Genomic DNA, 26,791 nt, shown 5'->3' with positions numbered 1-26,791 from the left:
CAACTGTGATTCAATTAGCTGGAGTGATGTGCCTGCCCAAAAATTCTATCTTAGATTTTGCAAACTGGAGCTTCCCATTAAATATTAGATGTGCATTCTGTAGGACTGCATCACCATTCTTACTCATTGATCATGTTACTCCTTTGTGAATTCATGTTTCAGTATGTCAACCATGTGGCATACTATATCATTACTTTCATCTGAAATCTCAGACATTATCAGGACTCTGGGAAGCATGAAGAATCAGAGGGACCTTCATGTACATATTCACCAGTTCCTTAGCAGGACAGCTATATTAAGTGGTTAAGAAGCCATATAGGATATTTGCCTTAATTATCTGAGGCATAGCGATAAAAGAGCAAGTAGATTATACTGGAACTGTATAAAATGTTGGATAGGCCACAGCTAAAGTATTGTGTGCAGTTTTGGAGGGATATGATTGCACTGGAGAGGAGGCGGAGGAGATTGATCAGGATGTTACCTGGGCTGGAGAATTTTAGTTATGAAGAGCAATTTGATAGACTGGGATTGTTTTCCTTGGAGTACAGAAGACTGAAGGTGTACACGATTTAGATGTATAAAATTGAGAGGCATAGATAGGGTAGACAGGAACACACTTGTCCTTTTGATGAAGGGATTAGTGAGCATAAGTATACTCTCCTTTTTAGTAGACGATATATTTGATTCTAAATGACACTGAGATTCTGAGATTTTCTTTCTTTTATATCTGACCTTCTCCATGACCCCACCTTTTACTTTTAATAAAATTCCTTCTGGATCCTACAATTCCATTAATGCTGGTTACAATTTAATTTGTTTTAGCCATTTAATTTAATCTAATAATACTGAAACTCCTGCTTCGCTATCTAGTTTAAATCCTGTGGAGTGCCTATTTACTCCTCGTTTGACACTTCAGTATTTGTTCTTTTTATCATTAATTTCTTCCAAGAAGTATTCTTTTGTTTGTGTGGTTTTACAACCTCTTAATGTGGCATTGGCTTAAGGACTTTCTCCTTTAACTGAATGTGATCTTATTTTGGAATGATGGGCTGCTTTAAAAGATTTTGCCACATTTGTGACCCTTTGTCCCCCTGCTGGACGACCTTCACATTTCTGTGTCGAGATCCTGCCACACTTTAAGATGATGGTTGGCAGATTGTTTTGTCCATTTAGCAGGCTGAGGTTTTTGCATGTTTTCTCCTTTTGCTGCCTATGAATTTAATGGGCTTGCTTGATTTATTTTTCCCTATAGCCTATCCATGGCCTCTCAAATGAACAACCAGTTCTGGTTCAAGAATTCAGTTTGCCTAATGACACGTATTACATATTGAAGCGCTAATCCTTCCCTGGCTTACACTAAGAATGATCAGGTCTTGTCTGCCACTCTGTCTTGAGTCTGGTCACAAATCAATTCTGGTTTCAGCCATTCCATAAGCACACTTCTCTGCTAGTCAATAAAGATTTTTAACAAACAAATCTATGCTTTCCCCTGGCTCTTGCTTCCTTCGTCAAAACTTTGCCCATTCAATCATTAAATTTCAGTGAACACTGAATTGTGTGTCAAATGTCTGTAGTGGCTTTTTGTACAATGCTGTATTATATTAATGCTGCACCCTGCTAGTATGTTATCAATGTTGACATGGTTCTTTTTGGCCTTTCTCATGTAATCCTGGTGTAGTTCCGTACCTGGTGAATCATTTCTTCCAATTCTCTTATTACTGGGCTTGATGTGGTCCCTCAGTGGCCTGGAATGTTTCTATGAAGGGTAGGTTAGCTTCCATGCCTCTCCTGAACTCTGGAGCTTGTACAACAACCACTACTCTGTCTGACCTTTGCTCCTGGCTGCAGATCAATACTCACTGTTGAATCAGTCGATGGGTCAGTTTTCCAGCTTTCTGCTGCTCCCACAGTGTTCCCAATATCTTAGTGGGTCTTAACAAAATATTTTTGGCTCTTCTTCATTCAATCATTAACTTTGCTGCTTTAATTTTAAAATGTGCCATCATGTTTTGTTGTGCTTGGAATCTAGCACTGTTTAATCTCCCACAAGTATATTACTTTTCTGTAAGAACTCTTTATTTACAGCTCGATCTCTATACACATTTAATCTTCCCAGGAGTTTAAAGCTTCTATTCCCTTCCAAGTCTCCCTACTCAGTCATGTGACTGTGACATTTCTATATCATTATGGTGTACGTTTCCATTAGTCTACATTAGTCTACATATCCCACTGTGTCAGTATAAAATTACATTTGTGAAAAAGAAATCCATTCACTTTTGTATTAAATTGTGAATTTTAAAGAGAATCAGACCTAACCAAGCTGTGTGGCTGAAATCTGTAATATTTCTCAGGTTGAGCCATTCTAGTGATGGATATTTTTCAAATGATAGTTGTTCATATCTAAATGGACTTAAGAGGCAAAAATTGTTGCTAAATGCATGAGTATTGAGAAAATCCGAATATACTTAGTCGCCTCTAACATACCACAATTAAATGAAAAATAGTAAATGGTTTGAGTGTTGTACAGAGAAGCACTACAATACAGAAAATGTAATCCTTTTCTCAGGGAGAATGATTTCATTTCCATCAAGCCTTATCGATCTTTTCTTGTCCCCTATATCAAATGTGTCAGTGCTTGTAAGGTTTTCGTGTGAAAAAAAATTCCTTAATGTTGATTAATCTTGACAGAGTTCATCTTGCCCAGCTCTATTCAAAACCAAATTAATACCATTTTCCCTGATTGGAATTAATCTTTTTAGTATTCTAAAACCGTAACAAAGAATGGGAATGAATTTCCTGGCACTCTTGCACAATAACAGGTTTCTTTATCTTCAAATTTCAGCAAAGAATAAGTTGTATAAGCACAAGGGACAGGTTCATTTCCATGCTTGGAGTGCCTTATCTTAGCCTTATTATTAAACTAATAGAATCTTGCCTCTAAACACAGTTAAAAGACCACAGTTAAATATTTCCCCGTAGCACAAAAAAGTATGTTTCAGCACTTCTTTAACAGTTTGAATCCTTTACAAATAAAATTGAGAAATTTCTGCACTGAGACTTCACAATAATCTCCTAATATTAATTAAACTCACTGACTTGAACCAATAGTCTGAAAATATTGAACCTCCCAGGAGTAATTCTTGTTTGCAATGTCCTTACTTGCAGCATACACCAAAAGAACTGAAGCAGCAAGTAATTACCCTAAGTAAAATTAAAAAGTTTCATAGGTCAACATACTCGATACTGCAAAGTGTTATGGCCTGACAACATCCTGACTGCGGTACTGAAGTCTTGTACTCTAGATCTGACCATGCCCATGTAGCATACAGCTGACATCTACCACATAATTTGAAAAATCGTCTCGGTGTTTCCAGCCCAAACAAAACAGGACGAACCCAATCCAGCTAATTACTACTCCGTATTCATCACCAGAAAAATGATGATAGATTATGTCATCAAGTATGCACACAATAATACCCTGCATAGTGATGCTCTGTTGCTGCAAGGACCACACAGCTCCAGATGGCATTATAGCCTAGGTCCAAACATGTACAAAAGAACTAACGTCACACCGATGTGCAAGTGATTGCTTTTGACATCGAGGTATAATTTGGCCAAGTATCAAGAAGCCCTGTGTCAATGAGAATCAGGGAAAAAGCTCTATGTAGACTGGGAGTTCATAATGACATGACCATCACTGAATTCCCCACCATCAACCTCTTTGGAGAGAAACTTGACTGGACAAATCACAAATTTTGTCTACAAAAAGAGGTAAGAGGCTTAGAATTTTGTGGAAAGTAACTCACCTCTGGACTCTCCAAAGCCTGTCCACCAAATACAAGGCACAATCAGGATTGTGATGGAACATTCTATATCTACATGTTTGGATGCAGTTCCAACAACATGCAAGTACCTCAAGTACCACTCAAACAATGCCATGTGCTTGACTGGCAGCCATATCCACCATCTAAAACTTCACTCTCTCACTGGCATACAGTAGCATCAGCGTGTGCTATCTACAAATGCAATGCAGCAATTCATCTAGACTCCTTCAAGAGCACTAATCAAACCTTCAACTTCTACCACTTAGATGGAAAGGGGCAGAACTTTCACAGGAACAGCACTATTTGAAAGTCGCTCTCAGAACCACACATTATTTTGAGTTGGGACTAAAGAGCTGTTCCTTCTCTGTCTCAGGATTAAAACCCGGAAATACTCTTCCCAATTGTACAGTGGATGTGCTGCCACCATGTGAACTGCAGTGATTAAAGCAAGTTGCTCCCCAATGACTTTTCAAGGGGATTAGTGATGAGCAACAATGCTGACCTTTTCAGCAATGCTCACATCCCATGAATGAAGTAAAAAATTAACTTAATCCTTAGTTTTTTAGTATTACTTTAGAAACTGGGCAATGAATTCTAGAGGCCATAAGCAGCATAAGTTAATGAATTTCACCAACTACATAGATTAAGATCAGCATATAAATATTTAGATAAATCTAACAGTAAAGAATGAAGAACAATATAGCACAGGAACAGGCCCTTTGGCTCACCAAGCCTCCAACACATTTTACCCTTCCATGTTAGAAGTGTCTTCACTTACAGGATCCGTATTTCCTTCTTATTCATGTTTTCATCCAGGTGCTTCTTGAATGCTGCTATTGTGTCAGCTTCCACCACCTCCTCTGGCAACACGTTTCAGACACTCATCATCCTTTGTGTGAAAAACTTGCCCCGCACATCTCTTCTCTGCACCTTAAACCGTGCCCCCTAGTAATTGACCCCTCCATCCTGGGAAAAAGCCTCAAACTTTCCACTCTATGCATGCCATTCACAATCTTATAAATCTCTATTAGATCTCCCCTCAACCTCCTTTGTTCCAGTGAAAACAAACCTAGTCTAGCCAGCTAAAATCCCTCATACCTGGTAAACCTTTTCTATACCCTCTCCAAAGCTTCCTGTCATTCTGGTAGTGTGGAGACCTGAACTGTACACCATGTTCCAAGTGTGGCCTAACTAAAGTTCTATGACCTTCAGCATAACTTGCCTATCATTATACTCCAAACCCCTTCCAATGAAGGCAAGAAATAAATCTTTTTTTACTACTGCTCCTGCCCTCAATGATTTGTGGACATCCAGATCCCTCTGGACATCAATACTCTTAAGGATTCTGCCATTCATAATATAATTTCCACCTAAACTTGACCTTCCAAAATATATCACCTCACATTTATGTAAATTGACCAATTTCACTCTCTATACAGATTCCATAACCAGTAAAGCTTACTAGCAACACAATGTAACTCTGCTCCTCATGTAGCAATCATTCCACAGACCTGACAAACTCTACAGAATTCACAGGCTCTTGTTTCTAACAGTACAAAGGGTTGATTATTTAAGATCAATTAACTGCATTGATGAAGTATTTTACAATCTAGGATCATCTATTTATGGATCTGATAGGACAGAAACAATAATCAAAACCTTCCTGGTGTTGATTGCAGACACACATGATATTCATGTGGATTTGTGAGGAACAGGTTGGCATTGACTGATCTAATTGATTTTTTTGAGAAGGTCATGGTTAGGGGAGGGCCTATAGATGCCATTTTGGACTTTCAGAAAGTGTTTAATAAGATTTCATGAAAATTAACTACAGGGACAAGTACTTGGAATTGAAGATCATCCTATTATATGGGCTGAAAATTAGAAACCAGAATGCACTTTGATTGATGAGATGTGACAAATGGTGCTCTGCACGTATCTCTACTGAACAGCAGCTTGCCTTCATATATATTACCAACTTGCATGAAGGAATAGAGAAGTTGCAGTTAGAAGGTGTGATAGGTTGTTAAATGCATGCAGAAATTTACATGGAAATAGAATATAGATGAACAAGTGGGCAAAACTAAGGCACCGTGGACTTAAATATAATAAATTGTGAGGTTGTCTACTCCAGACCTGAGAAAGACAAACTGATATATTGTAATGGCACAAGTCAAGGAGCTGTGCAGGTACCAAAGGATTTAGATGTTCATGTTTACTTGACAATGAATCATAGCTATGAGTCACCCACAGAGATAGTGTGCTTTTCGTTACATGGTTTTTTTTTAATGAGAAGACATACAGCCAAAGAAAAAACTCACTGAAGAAGTAAATTCTGAGCAATGAAATTCAAAGTCTGCCTAGAAGGCTTCTCTGGATAATCTCCAGCCTTGAGAGAGATCATGGAATGTCATACTTGACCATCTGTGACAATGAAGATTCAAAGGGAAGGACTTCAAAGTGAGAAAGAAACTGCAATGTCTTGTGAGATACCTCAAGCTATGAATATGATGGGAATAAAAACAGCTGCCTGGGCAAAAGATACGCTTGTGTTTCCCCCTCAAGAATACTCAAGAATGGGGATTAAAGGCCAATTTCCACACTGATCTATGTGCACTAATGGATGAAGGTGAGAAAACCCCTTGTCATCCCTGTGCTGTGGGTAAGAAGAAAGGAATGCTCTCTCTGTGCTGGAAATCAGGAAGCAAATGTAACTGCAGTTGAAAGGAAATAAGATTAAGACCTTTCAGCCGACTTGAAAAGCCAAGAATCTCAAAATCAACTGCTTGCATGCCAACATCACTGTTATCAGTATCATCCATAACCACCATAGTATCTACATTGTCTACTCTTCATGGAACTCGGAAACTGATTAGATGTCTTTTTTTAACTTGTATCCTTTTTTGACTTACCTCTCATTTCTAATTTATATTTATGCATGTTGTGTTGTTATCTCTTCTTGACTTAGTAACTGATCACTCAATCTTTTTTTAAGTCAAGAAGACTTGGTTAAATTGGTTCCTTTTAAAACAAAGTCATTTGATTTAAAAGTAAGGCATCCACAAGTAATGGGACCCTTTTTAAATTAGCCTTGTGACGAACCAAGGACATGGGGTGAGTAAAGAAGGGGAGTTGTTCATTCCTTCTCAGCTGGGGGCTTGGCAATTGGCGGTATCCCATCTAGTGCAGTAATTAAGTTGGGAACCTTGCCCAGAGACTGGTTGTAATATAATATATTTAAAAAGGAAACAAAAAAACAGGTGAGTAAAGGCCAGTTAGCTTACTATCTGTTATTGGGATAATGTTAGAGCCTATTTAAAGTACGTATTAGCAGAGGATTTAGAAATTCAAGCAGATTCAACATGACTTCATGAAGGGAAATCACGGCTTACAATTTTACTCATATTCTTTGAGGAGGTAACAAGCAAGATAGATAAAATGGAAGCAGTGTAATATATTGGGATTTTCAGAGGGTTATTATTAAGATAACACAGGTTAAACTACTTAGTAAGAGCCAAATGGTATTGGAGGTAGTAAATTAACATGGCTACAGGATTGACTATCGAACAGAGACAGAAATTAGGAATAGAGCGGACAGCCTGGAACTAGTGCTGTGCTACAGGGACCAGTGTTGGGCTCCAACTACAAACAATATATTGACTTGGATAAGGAAAGTGAATATATTGTGGATGAAACAAGAAAAGATGGGAAGGTAAATGGTGAGGATGATACAAAGAGTCCGCAGATGGATATAAATAGGTTGAAGCAGGTACAGCAGAGAGTTGCCAGAATGATACTGGGGTCAAATTATGAGGATCCATCTTCTGGGACAGACGTAGAAAATTGTTCCTGTTGAGGAAACCTCAAAGGGGCATAATCTTAAACTGAGAGCTCAGCCATTTAGATTTAGAAAGCAGTTTTTCACAAAAAGCGAAGTGGAAACACAGAACTCCCAAAACAATACAGATACTGAGGCAACTGAAAGTTTCATCATTGAAATCAATGAAGTTATAAAATAGGCTGGATAGGCCGGAACTTTTTTCACTGGAGCTTAGGAGGTTGAGGGGTGACTACCACTTCCTCTGACAGTTCACTCCACACATGGACCACTCTCTATGGACATTTATAAAATCATGAGAAGCATAGATAAAGTGAATAGCAAGGGTCTTTTCCCTAGGGTGGGAGAGTTCAAAACTAGGGGGCATGTTGTTAAGGTGAGAGCAGTAAGTTCTAAAAAGGACATGAGGAACAACTTCTTCACACAGAGAGTAATTCGCATGTGGAATGAACTGCCAGAAGAAATGGCAGATGCAGGTGCAGTTACAACATTTAAAGACATTTGGATAGGTACATGATAAGAAAAGTTTTACAGGGATATGGACCAAATAAAGGCAAATGGGACTAGTTTAGTTTAGTAACATGGTCGGCATGTTCTAGTTGGACCGAAGGTCTGTTTCCATTCTCTATGACTTTATGACCCCATAAGAGGCTTTTTTATGGTGGGTATATAGAAAAATGTAACATTTTACTGTCACAGTGTATGCCTTTTAGCCCTAACAATGTCCCAGCCTGAGGTCATCCTGATTCATTGGCTTGGCCTTCAGTCAAGCAAAGCAGACTAGGTCAGAGGGTACTAGCTTCACTAACATATTTAAATGCATCCTGCCTCCTCAAAGTTTGCAGGGCAGTTTCCATGATTGGGGAAGTCCAGTAATAGGAGTCACATTGGAATAAAGGATTGGCTGTTTATAATTGAGATAAAGAAAGATGTGTTCAGTAATGAAAGTTGTGAATGTTTGGTAATGTCTATCCAGAGAGGTTAGGATGCTCAATCATTGATGATTTACACAGATAAATTTACTTGTGCACATTGGAGAAATCTAGTGCTCATGGGTTGGTTTAGAAACTTGGAATTGAGGTATGAGTGGAACAGTGGAATAGGCTTGAGAGGTCAAATGGCCTCCTTCTGTTCCTGTAGCATTAATATGGATGAGTGCATGGCATTGGGAGCAGGTGAGGAATTAAATCAGAAAATATCCTGAATGTGTCAGAATGCTGATTCTAATGTGCCAACTTCTAATTTTCATGGAGATGAGGGAGTGGTGAGCAGGCAACCCGCTTTGAGGAGGCAGGATGCATTTTAACATGTTGGTGAAGATAGTACCCTCTGACCTAGTCTGCTTTACTTGGCCGAAGGCCAAGCCAATGAATCAGGATGACCTCAAGCTGGGACATTGTTAGGGCTAAAAGGCATACACTGTGACAGTAAAGCTCTGAGAGAAAGTTTCTGTTTATTACATCTAAACTCTGTTATCCTGCCTAGGAATTTCCCTTATTGGTTTTCAGACCTACCTTTTAATATATCTATCAATGTAATCAATGTTATTTCATGTTATTTAATTTTACATTCATATGGAACTATCTGAGCTAAGTGAATTTAAACCCACTTTGTCCCTTGATTTCCACAGTAGCATCCATTCCTTTGTAATCCTGGTTGCATGCTGCACATTTGTTCATGCAGTCAAACTGCATACTAATAGGTATTTACTTAATGTGAAATACCATTAAGTTTATGTTGGAAGAATGATAAAGAAATTTGTTCTCTCAATAGAAATGTTTAAAATCAATTTCAAGGTAATTTCTGAGAGCTGAAAGTGTAATTTACAAATTCTAGTAACTAATAAATCCCCCTATTGTAATGAACAGTTCAAAGCTTTAAATGAGAGCTTAGCTCACTTCACAAGTAGCCAACCTGTTTGGACCAAGAGAGCATTCCCAATTTCTGCTCTCTTCTTGCTGGATGGTTCTGGTGAAAACAGCATCTGACATTTTTAACACCTCACTGAATCATCTACTTGCTACACAGGTACAAGGAGAAGGTTGTTTCTAAGCCATTGGAATAGGGTCAGGGTAAGAAGAGTTAAAAAGTCTTGGAGATAGCTTTCAGTTTTCTTGGAGATGGTTTTCAGGTAAGGGTTTGTGTGGAAAAGATGGAAGGTCAAAATGTTTGGAGGGTATTTGTGAAGTATGAGTGCACAAGGGCAATAGGGAGATGGTGAATGTGAGTTTTGAATGTTTGAACGAGGAAGCTGCAGAAGGAGGAATAAGTGGTTCTGCAATGTATATTGATGTGAACCCTACTGTGCTGGGGAACGCTGGACAAGTCAATAAATGGGGCTTTGGCATCTCAAAGTCTTCTGCCATTCACAACAATCATTCTTATCCTCAGTGCACTCTTTCCAGGTTGGAGGCCCCATAATCTTGCTGCTGATATCCTCAATAATTCCATCTACACCTGTTCTGTCAGAAAGCTTCTCCTCTTCCTCTAGTCCTTCGCAAATATCATACTCCAATCCATCAGCTCCTATAATAAGACCTCCAGATTTCTGTGGTTTCAGCTGCCTGAAATATCCAAGTGCAGATGAACTTTTCTTAGCCATGCCATAACGCCTTAAATTAGAAATTTTCCTTCGATAAAAGGGATGTTTCATTTCTGATAGTTTGAGAGTTGGGCAGTGATGATTGGAATGTTCTGGTAAACAGCAGCCAGTGGGCATTCTGCTCAGAGTTAGGTGACAAGCCTGATGAAGCTACCAACATACAGCAAAGAATCTCACCAGCAATTGACCAAGATTTTCAAATTGATTTCTCAGACAATCTGTTCTCATTAAGAGAAAGAACCTGTTAAAGCTCTGAGTGGTTCTGTGATGGGATTTGTCACTGAATTGGACCACTGTGGCCTCTACAAAGGTAAAGGAGCTGAGTAGTCATTATTCAGGTGCAGTGACAAGGGTCAGGGGGGCAGTGACCCTTGCACAGAAAATGCAGCATTTTAGCATGAGTGCTGCAATGTCTGTATTCATGACAACATTGACAGTCAGAGTAGCCGCACTCATGGAGACTCACTCAAGGTAGACAAGGTAGTGCATGCTGCCCTATACTAATGAACATCACTGCCAGTTGCATCAGCATTGATTGAAGCCTCAGCTTGTGGCTGAATGGTACACTACAATGCAGCCATTTGTTTTCCTGCTTTTGGTGAGAAAGAACAGTTGGAGATTAAGCTCATGATGGGTCTCCTCATGCAGGGGAGTTGGGAATGAGCTATCAGATACTTTGTGGTAAAGGCTCTTGGAGGGCATGAGGCTTGCAGGAGGGGCTGGGCACTGACTAGGGAGAAAAGGGCACCTCAAAGATCAGCAAAGCAGCCTATGTGGGGAGTCGCAAGAGATTGGGAAGATATTAAACGAGTATTTCGCATCAGTGTTGACTGTACAGGAGGACATGGAAGATATGGAATATGGCGAAAGAGATGGTGACATCTTGAAAAATGTCCATATTGCAGAGGAGGAGGTGCTGTTTGTCTTGAAACACATAAAAGTTGATAAATCCCCAGAACCTGATCAGGTGTACCCTAGAACTCTAAGAAGGTAAGGAAGTGATTACTGGGCACCTTGCTGAGATACTTATATCATCGATAGTCACAGGAGAGGTGCCGGAAGACTGGAGGTTGGCTAACGTGGTGCCACTGTTTAAAAGATGGTAAGGAAAAGCCAGGTAACTATCGACCGGTGACCCTGACATCAGTGGTGGGCAAGTTGTTGGAGGGTATCCTGAGGGACAGGGTGTACATGTATTTGGGATTAGGGATAGTTCACATGGCTTTGTGCGTAGGAAATTATGTCTCACAAACTTGATTGAGTTTTTTGAAGAAGCAACAGAGGATTGACGAAGGCAGATCAGTAAACATGATCTATATGGACTTCATATAAGGCGTTCAATATGGTTCCTTGTGGTAGACTGGTTAGCAAGTTTACATCCCATGGAATACAAGAAGGACTAGCCATTTGGATACAGAACTGGCTCAAAGCTGGATGACAGGGTGGTGGTGGAGGGTTGCCTTTCAAGCTGGAGACCTGGGACCAGTGGTGTGCCACCAGGAACAGTGCTGGATCCACTACTTTTCATCATTTATATAAATGATTTGGATGCGAACGTAGGGATTATAGTCAGTAAGTTTGCAGATGACACTAAAATTGGAGGGAGTAGTGGACAGCAAAGAAGGTTACCTCAGAGTACAAAGGGATCTTAATCAGATGGGACAATGTGCTGAGGACTGGCAGATGGAGTTTAATTTAGATAAATACAAGGTGCTACATTTTGGAAAAGCTAATCAGATCAGGACTTATACTCTGAACTATAAGGTCCTGGGGAGTTTTGCTGAACAAAAAGATCTTGGAGAGCTAGTTCATAATTCCCTGAAAGTAGAGTCACAGGTAGATAGGATAGTGAAGAAGGCATTTGGTATGCTTTCCTGTAATGGTCAGAGTATTGAGTACAGGAGTTGGGAGGTCATATTGCAGCTGTACAGGACTTTGGTTAGGCCACTTTTGGAATACTGCATGCAATTCTGGTCTCCTTCCTATCGGAAGGATGTTGTGAAACTTGAAAGGGTTCAGAAAAGATTTATAAGGATGTTGCCAGGGTTGGAGGATTTGAGCTATAGGAAGAGGCTGAATAGGCTGGGGCCTTTTTTCTTGATGGATTGGAGGCTGAAAGGTCACTTTATAGAGGTTTATAAAATCTTGAATGGGCATGGATAGGGTAAATAGACAAGGTCTTTTCCCTGGGTTGGGAGAGTCCAGAACTAGACGGCATAGGTTTAGGGTGAGAAAGAAAGATATAAAAGGAACCCAAGGGGCAACTTTTTCACAAAGATAGTGGTACATGTATGGAATGAGCTGTCAGAGGAACTGGTGGAGGCTGGTACAATTTCAGCATTTAAAAGGCTTTTGAGAAAGCATTTCGAGGGATATGGGCCAAGTACTGGTAAATGGGACTAGATTGGATTGGAATATCTGGTTGGCATGGACAAGTTGGACGGAAGGGTCTGTTTCCATGCTGTACATCTCTATGACTCTATGACTCTACCTGCTGCCAAATGATACATTGCTAGTTACATACATTCTGTATGTACATACACATGTTCCTGACTCTTTTTCTATTAATGCAACACTCTCCGCCTTCCTCTTCCACTAACAACGGTCGGTTTTATAATGCAATGCCTGAGATATTGGACAAATTCACCCTGAATCGAAAAATCTCCCATGAGGTATCGTTCACAGTGAAGAGCAATCAGAGAAAGGGGTTGCCCCTGGAAATAGAATGGTGAGGAGCTGTTCCTTCAAGCATAGGCTGGTCTTCTAGTGTGTTTGCTGCTGATTGGCTCCCTAAGAGGGAGGGGTGGGGATTGTACAAAGTGGGAAGTGAAGCTGCCAGGTCAGGATGCATAGTGCTGGGAACCGGGGAGCATGGCTTGATGGCTGAACTAAAATTCAAGCTGCAAAGTTGCAGCGAAGATTTGCAAAGGGTGCAGTGGAGAGAGAGGAACTGCAAAGGGAGGAGCTGTAAAGGTTGGGTGAGGGAGACTGAAAATATAGAAGAGGTGCTATAAAGGGAAATGAGGGTCTACAGAAAACAGGGTCTACAAAGGGAGAAAAAAAAATCTTAAACTTTCAGTAGAGCAATATTCAGCTAACTGGAAGTGCAAAAACTGCACTAAGGAAATCCTTGCAAATTAATGTGAAGTCTTGGTTTAAAGCTGCTGGAGTACGGGGAGTACTATACGAATGGAAAATGTAGTGGATGCTTTTGAAATGAACACTTATATAATATTTCGATTTCTTTAAGGTTGATCAGTTTTATTTAGTAAAGATTTGCATTTATGTGTTATTTCACCTCAAATCTTCTTACATAGTATGAATTATTTGAAGTACTGTGGCTGTGTTTGAGGCAAACATAAATCCATTTAACAATGACCTTACCCATCTATGGAACATGTTTCGTGCAATAGCTATTTGTGCATAGAACTGTTAGTCATAGATTTGAACATAAAGCATTTGTTGCTATCTTATGTCTGTCATCTTGTGCCTATTTATGCTGTTGTGTCAAGGAAATTAATACATTTCTGTGTTTTGTGGCTTAAACTTAACGGAGTCGTGATGGTTATTGGGGATATTAATGGGTTTTTCTAATTTGGCTTCTCTGTGAGCTTGAACTCCCCATGTATAAGCACAAATATGGAGGACTATAGAATCCCAGAGTTTTACAACATGGAAGAAGTTCTTCAGCTCATCGTATTCATTGAGCATCTACGTATCCATTTTCCAATACTTGGCTCATAGCTTCAAATGCAATGATGTTTCAAGTGTTCATCTTGATACATCTAAAATGTTACGATAAGTTCCACTTCCAGTGAGTTCCAGATACCTGTTATCTACTGGATAAAAGATTCTTCCTCAAATCCCCTCTAAAACTCTTGCTCCTTACCATAAACCTGGTTAAGATTCCTCTACTAATGGGAAAATTTCTTTCTATTGATACTACTTAATACCCATCATAACTTTTATACCTCAGTCAAGCGGCACGGTACCTCAGTGTTTAGCACTGCTGGCTCACAAACAGATAATGGACCCAGCACTGAATGCAGGCTTCATGTCACAAAAGAAATGTTTCACTATCACTCCCTTTTTCCTGCTATTAAGTCAATTTTGGATTCAATTTGCCAAATTCCCCCAGATCTCATAGCTGTCACCTTCTTGACCAGTCCCACACTCAAAATCTTGTCAAAAGCCCAATGACGTTCATGTAGATCGAATCCAATGCATCCCCTTGTCTACAGATCAAGTCACCGCCACAAAGAATTCAATCAAACCTGTTAGATATGATCGCCCTCTGACAAAGTCATGTTGATTGTTCTTGATCAATCCATGTCTCTCCCAAGTGGAGATTCATTCTGTACCTCAGAACATTTTGTGAAATTTCCCTACCACTGATGTTCGACTCGATCACATGTCATTCCTTGATTTATTAATACTACCCTTCTTGCATAATGGTACCGCATTTGTTGTTCTCCAGTCCTCTTGCACTTCTCCTGTAGCCAGACAGGAATGAAAAATTAATGTCAGGGCCCTTGCAATCTCACCCCTTACTTCTCCACAGCAATTTGGGATAAATCTCATTTGGACCTGAGGAGTTATTAAGTTTTAAGCCTGCCAAAACTAACAATCCCTCCTCCAACTCAACTATAACTCAGTATATATCTCACTCTTCTTTTGATTTCTATACCTACATCTTGCTTCATACAGTGAACAGAGATGCAAAGTATTCATTCAAAATCTCATCTACATCTTCTGGCTGCACACAATTTGCCATATTGGTCTATAATGGGACCAACCCTATCCCTGGTTACCCTCTTGTCCCTAACATACTTACAAAAAGTCTTTGAATTTTCTTTTACCTGCTGAGGGGTGACCTTATCAAGGTTTATAAAATCATAAGGGGCATGGATAGGGTGAATAGATAAGGTCAATTCCCTGGGGGGAAGGGGATGGGAGTCCAGAACTAAAGGGCATAAGTTTAGGGTGAGAGGAGAAAGATATAAAAGGGACCTAAGGGGCAACTTTTTCACGCAGAAGGTAGTACATGTATGGAATAAGCTGCCAGAGGAAGTGGTGGAGGCTGGTACAATTACAGCATTTAAAAGGCAGCTGAATGAGTATATGAATAGGAAGGGTTGACAGCGATATGGGTCAAGTGCTGGCAAATGGGACTAGATTAATTTAGGATATTTGATTGGCATGGACGAGTTGGACCGAAGGGTCTGTTTCGTGCTGTAGATCTCTATGACGCTATGTTTTTTCATAGCCCTTCTTCACTTTCCTACTTTCTTTTTTTTAAGTAACCCTTGGCAATTTCAATGGGCTGCTAGGGCTTCAGATATTCTGAGCCCTCAGTATATATCATAAACTACTTTATTTTTCCTTATTTCCTTATATATTCCTCACTGTTCAGGATTCTTTGGAATTGTTATTTCCATTTCATCTTTACCAGAACATGTTGGCCCTACAGTTTCATTTTGAAAGACTTCACTGCCTCATGTAGATTTTCCTATAGATAGATGCTCCCAGTCCATTCAGCCCAGATCATATCGCACCATATTAAAATCAACCTGCTCCCAATTCAGAATCTTTACTTCCAGTCCACACTACTTAAATCTTACCCATTTATTGTAACTGTATGGTTATTGTTACTCAAGTGGCTACATCATCGTATGAAGTGAGTGAAACTGAAAAAGGAGCCCCTGAAAATCAAAAAGTAGCCTTTGAGAAATTGTAAGAGGACTACATGGAAATAAAAAAAAGTAAGAGTTTAAGCCCTGCTACATCCATGTTGTGAAGGACACAGCGAATCGTTATTATCTGGGAGACCCTTGCTGGGCCAGAGAGAAGTGAATTTTCAGGTATTTGCAGGCAGTGGACCCTTATGATCAGGAAGCCAACAGCTTGCTTTATTGTTGCCCCAATGGTGACATGGCCCTTTTGTAGCTCTCTTGTGTCCCTGTGGCAGGATTCCTCACTGGAATCATCAATCACGTGTTCACTGAGTGTTCATTTTCTACCCAGAGCCAACCACTGAGGCTATTTAGTGGGAGAGAGGAGTTGCACAACCTGAGACTGCCAAGGTATGATTGATGATTTATTGTCACTTGTATTTTACAGTGAATAATTCAGTAAAACACAGTGAAAAGCTTCAACAGTTGCCACAATCCAGCACCATTTCAAATAGTTCAACAATAACACTGAGAAAAGATATAATTGAAAGAGGGTCCTGAGCCACCTCGCACTCCTCCTCCACTGTCTCCCCACCGCCTGTGTGGACCCACCAAAGTAGATGTTGCCACTCTTTAGGTGCCATCTCTTCACCGCTGGGCCCACCACCGATGCCAGGTCCTGTGCTGAACTTACACTCACCCTGCAATAAGGAGTGACCAGTTCTGCTGCCATCAAAATGATGCCTGGAGTCCCGGCTTTGGGACTATAAAACCTGTGTCAAGAACCTCCTTCGAACTGCAGCCCTGGCCAGTTGCATTTGGCTGTAGAGAAAGCAGCTGTGTGCTGTAGTTACTGAGCTGGAGCAAGTTGCTGCTTCTCCTCTGATGTCCAACCAACTTCAAGGGAAGTAGACCTCACGCCACAGGGAGGTTTGCAGGAAGTAATGTGAGACAACTCTTGGATATATCCAGGGTACTTGCAATAAATTGAACAGATTTGCTATTCACAACAAAAATCAATGATTTCAGGCTGAAGAAAACACTCCTGTCAGTGCAAGCCTTTTTTCAAGGTTGACTACAGATCTGAAAAGTTAGATTGGAAGCGGAAGAGCAGGACGACTACAGATCTGTCAATTTCACCTTATATAATCCTCATATCATGTGATTTTCATGCGACAGTTGCTAGTTACGATGCCCTTACTTTTTATGACCTTGCAAGTTGTATACACAGCATGTAAAGCAGGCACTCTCATAAAGAGGAATTCCAGGCTTAAAAATGGTGCATAAGGGTGGCATTTCCAACCCAACATCTTGTCCCAAAGATTTCCCATCCATTCATCCCAAATCCACTTCCAAAAACATGGGAAATTCTGGCAATCATAACCATACTGCTAAAGACGAAAAATGAGCCCTATGCCACATATACTTTATATGTGTAAATATAAGATGTTTAAAACTGTATACCCACTACAAACACCATCAAAGGCCAAGATTATAACTGCCAGGAGCTTGTGTGGGAATGTTATTTTCCCAATGGTGTAATGATAGGCAGTGAGTTAAATCCTGCCAACAGGCACAATACCAGTTTCAGGCAGGAACACAATGCCCAGATAACTTCCACTACATCTTTGGCACATCTTGAGATGTGGATGATATTTGATCACTTAGTTTAAGGAATTAAGATTGTGCTACAGCTTTATAGTAAAGAACAATTGAATCTGCGCATTCTGGATAAATTTAAAGAGAAGGACAGAACAGATTAAAGCATGAGACAGTGAATAATATAGAGAGAAAAATACTAATATAAAGAACCAAGTTTAAGAATCCGAGATGTGGAATCAGAAAAATGCAAAGAAATGAGAATAAAATTAAAATAATGGAAGACTGAATGAATGATTATGCAAAAGACTGATGCATCCTTTACTACATCATGCAAATAGACCTAAGCAAAAATGCGTAGGGAAAAATACGACAATGTTCTGCTTTAACCAAGCACAAGACTGGCCAATAGAATTTAGTGGTGGTTTATATTCAGTACAAAATCCGGAAAATCTGTGACCTAGCAGATTTCAGTCTATTGGAGAGACAGGTTTTTAAGATGATGAAGTTTCTATCCATTTATTTCATTTTATCTTCTCATATTGCTACCCTGTAGCTTTACCACAAACTAGATAGACTAATTCAATTCACTAACTAATGAGTTGACCATTGTACCTGAATTTGTGTCCCTCAAGTAGAAAATAAAGCAGCCTGACCTGCTGGAGATCCTGGTTTGGTTCGGATGTCAAGCTGAGCTCCATTATTCTTTGAGGAAGGGGTTTTTGCTCCTTGTTGTTTTTCCAGCTCCCCTGTAGTAGGAATTTAAAATGAACCGTGAATTTGTTATGAATTTAAATACAACTATTTTACTTGTAGATTTTCAAATAAATTGTAACCTACAACTTCGTAAATTACTTGCTAGATATGCAAAGCCACTGAAAAAAAATCCACAACAACATTTTCCTCTCTGATTTTTTTTTTGAAATTGAAAACTGAATTGTCCTCTAGGTTAAAAGTAATGGGTTAAATCTGGCCTGCCAACCTGCTGGCAATTTATTCCCTTCTTCTAGATTCTATGCAGCAGATGAATATAACTTTGAACTAAGATTTTGATTATAACCTTATACCAAGTAAAATGAAAACACAAGTGGTAAATAATGGCCATATTCCAATAAGTGCAATCTGTTCAAATCCTCCATCAGGCTGTCCCTTGAACTATTGCCCATTACCAGTTAAACAAGACGGACATCCTGACCTAATGGAGACAGAACAGCAGCTATGTGGGAGATTACATAGAAGCAGAGTGAACAAAATAATCAGATGTTTTTTTTCCAAGAATGGAAAATTGAATGAGTGTCAACTGTGATTGTGCTTTGCTGCTTGCACCTAACAATTTATTTTCAACTCTACAAAAACAGTATTAAAATTGGAACAGTTTGAATAAGAAATGTTGATTGAACCAGTTTTTTTGTGTCAGGATGAAAAAAACTTAGTGTCTTTTCAATTATAATCATTGCACATGTAAGCACTAGTAACTCAATGCATTTTAAAATGACTTACAGTTTCTCACAGTTGTAAAAACAAACTAATAAAGCTTGCATGGGAAATAAATTATTCAAACAGAGCCCTTCATTTCTTTGATTTTTGTAAGAAAGACCTGGTAATATTTGGCAATGCAATCCATGCAAAAAATAGAGGGTATTCCATCTACTAGGTGTGCATTATGGTCTAGGAGAAAGGACTGGATCAGATACTGGAGATCAGAGTCGAGAGTGTGGTGCTGGAAAAGCACAGCCAATCAGGCAGCATCCAAGGAGCTGATGAAGGGCTTATGCCCAAAACGTCGATTCTCCTGTTCCTCAGATGCTGCCTGACCTTTCCCAGCACCACACTCACGACTCCGTGTTATGATCTCTCAGGACAATGGCCTTTTCTGAACTGTGCCTTCATTGAAACTGGCTGCAAGATGACAGACCCAATCAGCACCGCATAGTAGAGGTCACATGACTACAGTAAGCCAGCAGACACATTGGTACAGGTAACATTTCCAGCTCAAGCATATTACTTTTCATACAAAGAAAAACAAGACATGCATTACCATGTAGACTGCGAGTTATGCAATATACACATGACTTGTCTGATTCATTAGCAGTCATTCTTATCTGTTTCTGCATATACATTGCATGGAGAGCTTTTAAATCATGTTTGTCTGTTAATGGTACAATGCGGATTGTCATTAGCTGCTCATCTGGATGATCTTTCCTCTCCAGGGAATGCCATTCACGTGTGATGGTACCTGTTGTTGGGGTGCTATAGACCTTCGGGTCTGATGGTTGATCTATGGACTATGCTGGTGGTGAGTTCACACCATCCTGATCAGTTGTCTGCAGTTAGAGAACAGCTTCTCCAGTTATGCATATTGTTGTGATGCTATATATGCTATATATGGTTGTGATGCTATATATGATCAAGGTGAGAACTGATATACACAGGCCCCAAGTTGCGACTTGGGTTCATTCTTGTTGACAGCATTGAGGGTTTGAATCTTGACTGGCTCTTCAATGCTCATCTCTAGAAATGGTTTAGCAGGTCTTATGTGGCTCAATATCAAAAATGTTCAATATTGCTCTTCTGAAGTGTCTTGGGCCATTTTACTACATGAACAGTTCAATGGAAACAGCCCTTCAAGATCAATGCCAATAGCATCATTTTTTTTTTCATTTCTGTGTGTAATCTTCTCACAAATTTATTAAAAACAGGAAAATTTGGTCCCACTCGGACAATACTCATGAGTCAGACACAAATTATTCACTGGCTTGTTTCTGAAGTAAAATCCTTTTTAACATGAAATTGCCTGATTTCCCTGGTAGGACAACTATTTAGTATTCTCTCTTGACATTTTGTTCACTTCTCTGATAATGATGTACAGCAACAGTGACATGTTGATAATGATTCTTGTTCCCGCCTGGAAGTATCCACATGCATTAAAATGGAGGGCCACATTGATCATCACAGGAACTGGCAGCACAATCCTTGCCCCACTGAGCAATTGATATAGGAGATGGAACACTGCTCCTAGCTTTGTTTGGACAAGTTGTCAAAGGAGCCTTAGCAGGTTGCTGCTGTGCCTCTTGCAGATGCTAAGTATTGCAGCCATTTTGTGACATGGATGAATGTTGAAGGAGATGGATGGAGTGTCAATAAAGTGAGTTAGCTTCCCCTGGATGATGTTCAGCTTCCTGAGTGTTGCGGTTGCACACATTTGGGTGAGTAGACAGTATTCTATCAAACTCCCCACTTGTGGCTTGTAGCTGCTAAGGGTGTTCAATGAGTTATTCAATGCAGAATTCCCATCGTCTGCACTGCTCTTGTAGCCACAGCATTTATATGTGTGGTCTAGTTAAGTTTCCAAAGCTTCAAATTCTGCCATCTAAAAGGACAAGGGCAGAGGGAAGCAGGTGCACAGAAATGTCTCTCCCTGCAAATTCCTCTCCAAATGGTGAGGTGTTTGGGGAGAAAACAGTAGGGAAATGACCCTCATGCGGCAAAATGTACGTGTAGCTAGAATGTTTAAGAGACAGCATTGACAGAACCTGAGGTCCAGAATAACGGGTTTGTACACAACATTGGCATTAGATGCTTCTAGCATGCTTGACAGATTCCAGTGCCAGCATCTTATAACGATAACATGATTTACAGGCCGGGTGCAGTTCCACCATCATTTGACAAACTCTGAACCTCTGCTGTATTTAGACCAACAGTGTGTCAAACCAAATGCTACAGTTGATGACTTTTAATAAATTCTCAATACCATTTGTTGACCCTTAAGTGTCTTTTGTATGACCCATACATCTGGTAGTTTGAAGATAAAGACTAACAGAAGTCTTTATATGCTTCCATTTTCATTCTGTCAAATTTCTGTGCCTTAAAATGTATCATAAGAGATTGTTCGGCTGAAATGTAGGCATACATTGGTACATGGGCTTGCACAGTTTATGGTGAGAAATTGTTTGAAATGTTAAAACTACACCTCTCCACACGCTTGTGCAAACAATTCTGGTGTCAAACATTTAGACAAGTTTCACCATAACTATGTGACAGTCACAGCTTGCTGTCTTTAATCACATTTCTGTTTTTGACATGAGATGACACCTCAGGTACATTGCTGACTCACAGCTGAAAATTTGCCCAATTTCTCAGTCTGTGATTCACTGGTACTGTAAATAGTATAAAGTTCCAAATATACTTTACAGACATCAAAACATTACCACAATACAGTGATAACAAACAGGTCTCACATCAAAACAATCTTGTGAATGTTGAACATGGCAGTGACTAACATCGAGAAGGAATTAAAAATAATCTCAGTGATAAATTAGGAGAATTAAAATTCAATCTGTATCTTCTTTCAGGAGTAAGTGGGAACATTACATAATTTTATTTTTATTTATGAGGAAGTTTTGATACAATATCTATAAAAGCAGATCTTTTAAATATCAAACAGCTAAATAAGGTTCATGCACTTTGGTACAAACATTTATTAACTCCATCTCATAATAAAAAACTTCAGATCATGAATCCCTCAAGCCTGTTCTGCCAGTCTATCAGATCAGGCTGAGCTATATCTTGATTCTGTTAATCTCTCTTTGCTCCATATTCCTTGATGCCCTTAAGTAAACGAAGATTTATCCATCTCACTGTAGAAAATGTCTATTGACACAGCTGAAACTTTTCTCAATTTCTCAGTCTATAATTTATTGGTACTGTAGTATAAAACTGCAAACGTAATTTACAGACAAAACAATACCACAAATTCTGAATTTGTTCCGGACTTACACTACCCTTTTTGTGAAAAGGTTCTTAATCACTTGACTTGTAAATGGATAAGATGTAATTTTTATGATAATGCCCACTTCTTTCAAATTCCCCACCAGAGGAAATACCTACTTTATAATTTTAGACATCTCAATTTGATCATTCCTCAACAATTTAATTATAAAGAAAACAAGTTTATGCAATCTGTCGTCATAATTTAGTTCCATTCTGATAAATCTGCACTGTATCTTCTCCAATGCCAATATATCTTTTCTAAGGATTGGTGTCCAAAGCTGATGCACCAGGTACAACTAATGTCATCATTCAACTTTTTTTATTCCATCTGCCTCAAACATAAAGATTAAATTTCCCTTAGCTATTTTTGATTACGTTTTGTATGCATGCACCAACTTCAAGTGATCTCAACAGATTGGGGCTTCAGCTTTTCACGGTATTAATAAATGACTGAGACATAGGAATAACGAACTATAAATCCAAATTTGATGGAGGCACTAAGTTAAATGGCAGAGTAGATGAGAAAACGTTGCAAAGAGGACGGTCAAAGATTAGATGGGGAAACTGTGGGAGATGAAGTTCAACACGGAGCAATGCAAGGCCATTCAACATGAACGTGAGAAAGAGAGATCAGGGCATTTTCTGAAGGGTAAGAAGCTAGGAACTATGGAGGAGCAATGAAACTAAGGGGCACAAATACAGAACCACAAATCTAGTGAATAGGTATATTAAACAAAAGACTAGTGAAATATTAGCTTTTATTCCAAGAGGACAGGAATAGAAAGGGGAGTCATCTGCAACCATAATGTACACTTTGCCTGCAGCAGGGTATTTGTATCTAATGCATCGATGCAATGCCTATGTTAGTTGTTAGCTCATCGAACATTAAAAACTAGACATGGTTAATGTGCTCTTGAAAGATTTAAAGTCATTTATTACAGCTCATGACATGTACACATATGACAGGCACAGGCACTTCAGGTTTGGGCTAACTTTAAGCTATGCAGTTAGTAACAGTAGCAAAATTTTATCAGCATGTCTTCAAGTTGCATCAAGTGGCCCTGGTTAAGATGAAGTGTGAAACCTTGTAAATTTCAAGTCGTGTATAATGATGATATCATGAGCATATCTTTTAAAAGTGTACTGCATATGAACTGTGAGGCATCACACAACAGGGAGGAAGAATAGCAATAGTTGTATGCAGTCTGGTTGGTCCCCATTTAGAATTCTGCAATAATTTCTGGTCATTGCACCTCAGAAAGAATATATTGCCTTCTTAGAAGTGCAATGCAGATTCATCAGAGTGATACTAGGGATAGAAGCCTCAAGGGCTACATATCAGAACAGGTTACATTTTGTGTAGGTCTATATTCCCTCAGCAGATCAAGACTAGGGAGTGATGTGATGCAGGTGGTTAAAGGAGATGATGGTTTCTCTCTACCCACTCTATCATTTTTTTTTTGGGGGGGGGGGGGGAGTGATGGACTGGAGAACAAGGTAGCTTCACCTAAAAAGCTAGGTAGTGAGGTGTACTGTCAGAAGGCAATCCCTTATATATAAAGAACAGCAGAAATTTTGAACTCTTTCATTAACAGACTGCCAAGGCTGGCGATCACTACCCACTCTATCATTTTTTTTTGGGGGGGGGGGGGGGGGGAGTGATGGACTGGAGAACAAGGTAGCTTCACCTAAAAAGCTAGGTAGTGAGGTGTACTGTCAGAAGGCAATCCCTTATATATAAAGAACAGCAGAAATTTTGAACTCTTTCATTAACAGACTGCCAAGGCTGGCGATCAGTTAAAGGTTTAATTCCTGAGGTTCTTCTGTTTTTATGAGGCATTAAGTATTAAGGTTCCAGAACTAGGATGGGTGAATGGAGTTAAGATACAACTCAGCACTATTTGGCCTGTTGGAACATGCTTGAGGGACTGATTGACCTACTACTATTCCTGTCATCCTTTGGGAAGTATAGAGGATATATACAATATATCACACTACATACAGTTTAATTTGGATTTAGTTTTACCATGGGAGAAAATTGTAAACTCTATGATATGTACTTTTAAAGGAAATAAGAAGGAGTAACTTTTAAAATACTGGTAGAATATTCTGATATAAAGTTTCCTTGAGCAGTAGCAAAATTTTATCAGCATGTCTTCAAGTTACATCAAGTGACCCTTGTTAAGATGAAGTGTGAGACCTTACAACTTTCAGATCACGTGTAATGATGATATCATGAGCATATGCATTGTTTTACCTGATGCGGCAATGCATATGCGATATCCTGCAGCATAAGAAACTGGGCATGGATATCATGCCATTGATGATCCCAACAGACATTTGTTACAGCCAGCTATTATATACAAACATTACATTCACAGGTACATTGATGTCTGGACTAGTATTAAGCTATGCAGAGGAGCATGCTTTCAGTGATCCCAGGGAATGATGGAGTATAAGAGTCAAGATCGTTATACCCTCAGGTCACATGCTATAATAGCGTAATGGTATCATGACCATATCATGACCAGATTTACTGAGATGGATATGGAACACAGCATATTCCATTTATCACACATCAGTTAAAAATATTTGTATTCTATAAAATAATGTGACAGTACAATGTTGTCAAAAGATACTGCATTTGTTAAAAATGTTTTGTGAGCAGATGGCTTTTATAATGCTGCGATGTGAGTATTTACAGTAGCATTGTAGTTTGAATGTTACGTGCTGTATACAATGTGTTTATTGCTTTTTTGTATTTCTTAGCTTTGAATAATTCTACCAGACAACCTACTTCACCTGCACCATGTGTGTTCTACACCCTCCTCCACCATTCTATCCATCTGTACTAATGAACAAAAACAGAAATTGCTGGAAAAGCTCAGCAGGTCAGGCAGCATCTGTGGAGAGAAATTAGAGCTAGCATTTCAGATCTAGAGACCCTTCCTCTGAACTTAATTCTGAGCTATTTTCAGTACAGTCAAAAAGTCCTTACAAATATTGCAATTTTGAAACCAAACTAAATGAATGGTAAATACACACTCACAATGAATTTTTAATAACTAAGGAATATAACCTCACACAATTTTCTGCTGCATTATGGAACTTCAGGAACAAAGAAGTTGTGAGTCCAAAATCAATCATTACACAGCTGAAGAACAAAAGCTTTCTGTTTACCAACTGCACCCAGTTGACAGATCAATGTATTTGCAGCAGAAACAATCAGAGGAAATGTGGCTACTCACAATCAATTCGTATTTGTTCCATCTCTGTCACCTCTGCTATTGATTCCTTCAGCTCCTCCACAAACTTCTGTAGTTCCTCGGAACTCTGTGCACAGAAACTCAGTGCCTGCTTCTTCTCCGAGCCAGAAGCAGATGATATAAGAGTGATCCCATGAGGATAAACTAACAGAGAAAAATTACATCCATTAGCACAAGTAAATAACCCTATCAGATTCTTATGATTAGCTTGCTCTGTGCATCTTCTGAGTAGGACAGATGAGTGCATCAGAAACAATTAATCTTGACTTGCACAACATGAAACGTGATGTAAAATTAAACCTACCTAAAAGGGTATGCCTACAGAAGTACATTTTCTATAACTTGAGAGATTGTCACTTTAAGAGTCCAATCTGATGACATCATCATTAGGTCATCAGCCATTTTGGGTGGGGGACAGTTTAGTGAAACCTTGTTGTTTAACATGTCAGCCCCCCCCAGCCCTTCTTGAATGTAACAAAGATGAAATCTTAATCTTCAGGTGATGTGTGATTTCAGCATAGCGGGTAAATATGCCCTGGATTGTGGAGATTGTTCAGACCCCATTAACATCTGTATTTGTTAATTTTGGGGGAAATCATGATCACAGTTACCTAATACAGGCAATCAACAATTTGTAGCAATTTTCTGCCAATTTTTGTTGTATTTAAAAAGCAGCAGTTCAGATATGACACATTAATCTGCTAGAAACAGAAAGTATACAACAGTGACAAATGGGAACATCTCACTAATTCTGAAGCTGCTCTGTAGAATGGAGGAGTCGGCTCAACTGTTTTGGAGTGATGGAGTGTTTGATCTTCTATCTCAAGTCCACCTTTCCACCCCTTGATTTCCGTAATATCTAAAACTCTATCAAGCTTAGTCTTCAATGTATGTGATTACTAAACACCCACAGTATTATAATTTATAAAATGCCAAAAATGTACAACCATCCATAGATCAATTAATCCTTTAACTAATCCTCAATCCAAAGGGGTCTTGTGGTGCAATGATATTGTACCAACCTCAGACCTAGAAGTTCCATGTTTAAGTCCCACCTAAGGATGTGATGGCCCTTAGACATCCAAACATGTTAATTAAAAAAGGAATCCTCAGCCCAGGCTAATATGTTATCTCAAATGCCTTGAGCTGTAGAGGTGATAATGACTGTGACTGATGCCCCTAAACTTTGTAAGAGTGTTCCAAGATGAAAAATGTCCAAT

The 26,791-nt window shown here is 39.3% G+C and overlaps 1 protein-coding gene across 1 annotated transcript in view; it reads right to left on the bottom strand.

Annotated features, from left to right (window-relative positions):
• The window catches only part of LOC122559430 (IQ motif and SEC7 domain-containing protein 3-like), a 386,113-nt gene that overhangs the window by 39,417 nt on the left and 319,905 nt on the right, over positions 1–26,791 (bottom strand). The window contains exons 11-12 of the mRNA XM_043708878.1: positions 25,554–25,715; positions 18,192–18,284 (exon numbers count right to left, since the gene is read on the bottom strand). Of these exons, the coding sequence (XP_043564813.1) occupies positions 18,192–18,284; positions 25,554–25,715 (255 nt within the window). The remainder of the gene's footprint in view (positions 1–18,191; positions 18,285–25,553; positions 25,716–26,791) is intronic.

The sequence above is a fragment of the Chiloscyllium plagiosum genome, chromosome 19 (assembly GCF_004010195.1).
Source record: "Chiloscyllium plagiosum isolate BGI_BamShark_2017 chromosome 19, ASM401019v2, whole genome shotgun sequence".
In the NCBI taxonomy this organism is placed as follows: Eukaryota; Metazoa; Chordata; class Chondrichthyes; order Orectolobiformes; family Hemiscylliidae; genus Chiloscyllium; species Chiloscyllium plagiosum.
This window is presented reverse-complemented; position numbering and strand designations above follow the sequence as displayed.